Source organism: Macrobrachium nipponense, chromosome 5 (genome assembly GCF_015104395.2).
Source record: "Macrobrachium nipponense isolate FS-2020 chromosome 5, ASM1510439v2, whole genome shotgun sequence".
Lineage (NCBI taxonomy): Eukaryota > Metazoa > Arthropoda > Malacostraca > Decapoda > Palaemonidae > Macrobrachium > Macrobrachium nipponense.
This window is the reverse complement of record NC_061107.1, coordinates 31,493,007-31,498,260: the sequence shown is the minus strand read 5'-3', so window position 1 is coordinate 31,498,260 and position 5,254 is coordinate 31,493,007. Positions and strand designations below refer to the sequence as shown.

Sequence of the window (5,254 nt, the reverse complement as noted above, 5' to 3'; positions counted from 1 at the left end):
ATATATATATAATTATATATATATATATATGGGTGGGGTATATATATATATATATATATCTATATAGATGATAGATAGATAGATAATATATATATAATATAATATGTATATATATATATATATATATATATATATATATATATATATCTATATCTATCATATATATATATATATATATATATATATATATATATATATATATATATATATATATATATTATATATATATATATATATATATATATATATATATATATATATATTATATATATTATATATATATATATAGATAGATAGATAGATATATATATATAATATAAATAAAATATATATACATATATATTATATATATGAATATATATATATATAATTATTGGCCTTTATCGATCTTGAGTGATCTCACCCCTGGGGCATCCTTGCCAGTGGAGCATCATTGGTATGGGTTTTTTTTTAGCCAGGGATGGGCCCTTCCCTATCCTCAGCTCCACCAACTAGCCAAGAGAGGGGGAGTCTTCCCCCCTGCCACACTGGGATCAAATATTTTGCACATACTACATGAGACATTAACTTACGGGTTTTTACGCCGCGCCAGAGGTTGCCACAGTAGTATATGAAAGTATTCAATCCATTATGCAATGCATGACCCATATTTTGCATATATACAATGACATTAACTTACGGGTTTTTACGCCGCGCCAGAGGTTGCCACTGCAGTATATACAAAAGATGGACCTTGCAGTGCATAACCCAGTTCACATATGGAGTAGAAGGCATTAACTTACGGGTTTCTACGCCGCGCCAGAGGTTGCTTCCCACTCAGATATGTGATTTGGTTTAATACCCATTCCAGAGGGTATCATGCGGCAGGAGAGGGGGAGGGGGTCTTGTGCCCCTCCGAACAGCTGTTGGCTCTCATCGTGAGAGCTTGTCCTCCTTCCTCCAAACAGCTTTGGCTCTCATCCTGAGAGCTGGTCCTCCAGCCTCCAAACAGCTGTTGGCTCTCATACTGAGAGCTTTGTCCTCCAGCCTCCAAAGAGCTGTTGGCTCTCATCCTGAGAGCTGGTCCTCCTCCGTCAGAGATGAGAGAATCGCCAAGGATGCCTGATGAAAAGGCCGATCACAAGACTTGTCTTCACAGCTGCAAAGAAACAGCCCATGTGAAGGATTCTGACTGACTGATCACCAGTTGATGATGTTGCGTCATGTCACAGAGGTATTGCAATCTTCTTGGCCCAGTCGATGGAGTTGATTGGAGGATGGGTGTGTGGGAGGTGGGGGGACCTCCCGTTTCTGGTTGCTGCTGGGGGGAGCAGCAGTGAACACCCATCCTGCAGTCAATCCCATCGAATGGGCCAAGAAGATTGCAGCTCCTTTGGAACATAACGCAGCAGTGTCCATCACCACCTGGTGACGAGTCAAAGTCCTCCACAATTTTGGTTAATCAAAGTCTGTTTCTTCTGGTTTTTCTTGGCTCTCATCCTGAGAGCTGGTCCTCCTTCCTACGAACAGCTGTTGGGTGTCATTCCTTCTATCTGACGAACCATTTTAAGAATTCTCTTTTATATCTGCATTAATTTCTTCACTTTTTCTTTGCTTTCAGTGATTGTATTCTCTTGTAGATTCTATAAATGTTGCTGGCCTCGTTTATCATAATATTGTCTATAAGTTTTTCTGCTCTACACTTCGTGCTTGCATTAACTTCTTTATTAAAACGTTCCATGAATCTTTTTAATTCCTCGCTCATAAGCTGCATGCTGTTTGGCCCCTGTGTCTTTGTTTCAATGCCGACTGATCTGCTGCATGTATCCTGAGACTTTTCCTTAAGTCTCAAATCTCTTTTCTGTTTGTCTTTCTTTTCTTTTGGGTCTTGCATCCGATAGAATTCTTCTTTCTCCTGGTTGAAGGCAGCAATGTCCATCCTGAGCATCTCTTGCTCTGTGATGAGTTCCTCTTTTTCTTTTCTTAGTTCTCCTCTCATTTCATCGACTTGGATATAGAGGGCTTCCCTATCCAATTTCAAGTCCATTGCTTCCTTAGCGACCCTCTCGAGATTCTCGGTGAGGTTCTCTTCTTCTCTTATCAGTTCTTCTTTCCTGTCAATGTAGTCCAAGTAGAACGTCTTCTTCTCTTTTTGGAGGGCTTCCCTATCCAATTTCAAGTCCATTGCTTCCTTAGCGAGCCTCTCCTGCTTCTTGGTGAGGTTCTCCTTTTCTCTTATCAGTTCTGCTTTCTTGTCAACGTAGTCCAAGTAGAACGTCTCCTTCTCTTTCTGGAAGGCTTCCCTATCCAATTTCAAGTCCATTAATTCCTTAACGAATTTCTCTTCATTCTTAATGAGATTCTCTCTTTGTCTTCTCAGTTCCTCTCTCTTTTCCTGGTTGAAGCGTTCCCTTTCAGCTTCAAGAGTACGCCTCTCATTATTCAAAAGCTCTCTCCCTTCGTCGAACTCTTTTATCTTTTCATTGAGGGCGTTCCTTTCCTCTTGGACTTGCTGTAGGAGTTGCTGCCCGACGATGTTGGCGAGAAAGGGTTCAGCCTCATTGATGCTGGTGAAGATATCACGTCTCCTGGGAATCTCCCGACCTTGGAACTCTCCTCTCTGCTGCCTCTCTGGGGAAAGCTCCTGTGGCGAAGATTCTCCGGTTTTCTCCCATGAAACAGCTCTGTCGTCTGGTCTATATGCAAATCCAATAGGGGACGAATGTTCTACAGTCCTCTCCGTTCCTTGTCTGGCCATTGCTGGTTCATAAGTTTCGCATTGACCCAGAGTCTGGCACCAACATTTGTGGGCTTTTTCCGTGAGGAATTGAATGTCTCCCTCTTTCGCTCTTGGAGGGAGCCACAGGTGTCTCTGCAAGTGTTTAATCAGCGAGTAGTGGCTTTCTCTATAGCTGTCGTCAATGGCTTTTAATTGTGCCGACAATTTCTTCATTAAATTATTCCTCTCCATGAGAGCGTTCCTCCAACCTCTCTGCCTAAAGCACCCCTTCCTCTCCCGAACTTTATTGAAGTCCTTAGGCAGCGCAGCTTGACAGGCGCAGTTCTTGATATTTCTGATCACAACTCTGAGCTCATCGGCTGAAGCAATATCGAGGTCCCAGATGTGACTCTCCAGGTGATCTATGGCCTCGAGATTTGCCGAAGTTGGATGCTTTCTTTCGATCTGCACCATGAGCTCATAGATCAAGTCTTCCCTTTGTTCGTTCATCGTCCTCCGTTTAATGGCTTGGCATCGGCAGTTCTTGGTCTCTGCCACGACTGCGCCCATTGCGCCTACTCCAGCCAACTGGAGGTCCAATAAGTGACCATCCAAGTGATATATCATGGAGAGGTTTTCTTCGGTTGGATCAAGGCCTTCTTCTTGTACAAACAGTTCATCCATTAAAAGTCTCTTTTCAGCCAGCAACTTTGTCAGTTTGCGTCGGCCAATGCGAGGCTCTGACATCTCGTCCTTTCTTTTCTTCTGCTCTGAAACTTGGCAGCGGCACTGCTTGACTTTTTCAATCACCAGTTTCATATTGTGCCTTTTGGCCGCTTCAAGTTCAGAGACGTGCCTATCCAAATGGTTTATCAACGAGACATTTTTCGTGACTGCATACAACCCTTCCATCTGGACTAATAATGCAATCACGAGTCGGTCTCTTTCCTTTAGTATGTTCTTCCATTTCTTGAGCATAACGGGTGGTTCGACGCGATTCCATTTACCCCCTTTTCGGGGCTCTTCTTTAAAAGGTGCTCCTGCTCCTGCTGCCCTCCGTCTACCGTGGATTTTGGGCTCTTCGGGTACAGATGGCTTTGGTATCCTCCTTTTATGACGTCCTTTGGGGTTCCTGACAGGAGGAGGTCCAGCTGGCCTTCGTTGGCCTGACGGATTTCTTTTCATTCCCGAGTCCTGGAACTTCTTTATCAGGTCAATCAGCCGAAGTACCTTCTTCGTCCGTCTCGACATCTTCTTCAGATTCTGTTGCGGGATCCTGGTCTTTCTCCTGTTCCCGGGACAACATTTCTGTCCTCCGTTCATCGATAGAAATCCATATCCCCGATCGTCTTCCACAGATCTGGGGCCAAGTGACAAAGAAGCCTCCTTTCCGAGGCGACTATAACACAGACTAAATGTTCCTGCTAGGAACGTCCACAATCCAGTTAACATTTTTGTAATAATCATATTGGTTTGATGCTCAACGACAGCAACCTCTCACTTGGCCTCGTTTGGGGAAATGCTGCGTCTTCCTCAGAATTCCCTTCCCGGAGTCTTCGAAGGAATCCGGAAGGAATCTGGCAAGAGAGGTCTGAGGAAGTCAGAGACGTTTTCCAAAACAAGCCAAGTGAAAGGAGGCGCCGGTACTTCTGCCCAACAAACCGAAAGGAATGCTATCTTTAATACTTTCCTCGCTGGAACATTTATGTTTTGCCAACGCTTCGGAAACCAAGCTTGATATATCTAGTATGTATATATATATATATATGATATATATATATATATATATATATATACCGACTTCGTAAATGATCTACAAACCCCCAGACCACTCCATTGAAGGTGGAAGTGCAATACCAACCGACTTAGCGTAAGATTATCGCTAGTCTAACATTACCTCATAGGGCGCCTTATCATACAAGGCACAAGCCCTAATTTTGGTGGCCAGCGTACCAGACGAACTCTACAACGTCCTACGAAGAAAAACCAGAATAATAAATCGTATCATAAGAAGTCAACGACGACGGAAGCAGCAGATTCTTCAAGCAACCTAGTATCATCGTTAGTGAGCGACTTCAGAAAACAATAAGAACTCTTCAACGACGACGAAAGCAACAGATTCTTCAACCAACTTAGTATCATCGTTTAGTGAATAACTTCAAGAAACAAAAAACCAGACGTGTCCTTTTCCTACGGCAAACGGAAACTTCGTCTCTCATTAGAATCATTCAAGAAAACATCGTTAGTGAGCGTTTCCGGCACTGCAAGAAACAAACCGAACGCGTCTGCAGCATCGGATTTTCAAGGGCTCGAATCATCGAAACAACGCGCACGGGGGAAACTGAAGCCAAACCAGTCATCCGCTAAATAGAGAAGGAGGACCAAGGTTTCCGTGTGGTCGTTATCGGAACACCGTGACTTCCACAAAAGCAAGCTAAGTACAATTTTTTATTCATTTGGAGTAACTTTGAGTGTTTCCTTTGCAGGTCGAATTTCGTTATTCCTGTGGCTGAAGTTTACGAGACATTCTTAATCTTACTTTTTTACAGAAATTAT

At 43.0% G+C, this 5,254-nt stretch overlaps 1 protein-coding gene across 1 annotated transcript; it reads right to left on the bottom strand.

Moving 5' to 3' along the window:
• Window positions 1-1,437: 1,437 nt before the first annotated feature.
• Window positions 1,438-4,150, bottom strand: LOC135215749 (trichohyalin-like). Its single transcript, XM_064250703.1, has 2 exons — window positions 1,681-4,150; window positions 1,438-1,532 (listed from the first exon to the last, which is right to left on the bottom strand). The coding sequence occupies exons 1-2, from the start codon at window positions 4,148-4,150 to the stop codon at window positions 1,438-1,440; spliced, it is 2,565 nt and encodes an 854-aa protein (XP_064106773.1).
• Between the last annotated feature and the right edge of the window lie 1,104 nt (window positions 4,151-5,254).

Bases quoted from the DNA above. Each gene is read 5' to 3' on its own strand.
- LOC135215749 (XM_064250703.1), bottom strand. From the start codon at position 4,150: ATGTTAACTGGATTGTGGACGTTCCTAGCAGGAACATTTAGTCTGTGT. The intron at 1,533-1,680 runs GTAGAGCAGAAA...ATGGTTCGTCAG, and splicing joins AGTTAATGCAAGCACGAAGT to ATAGAAGGAATGACACCCAA.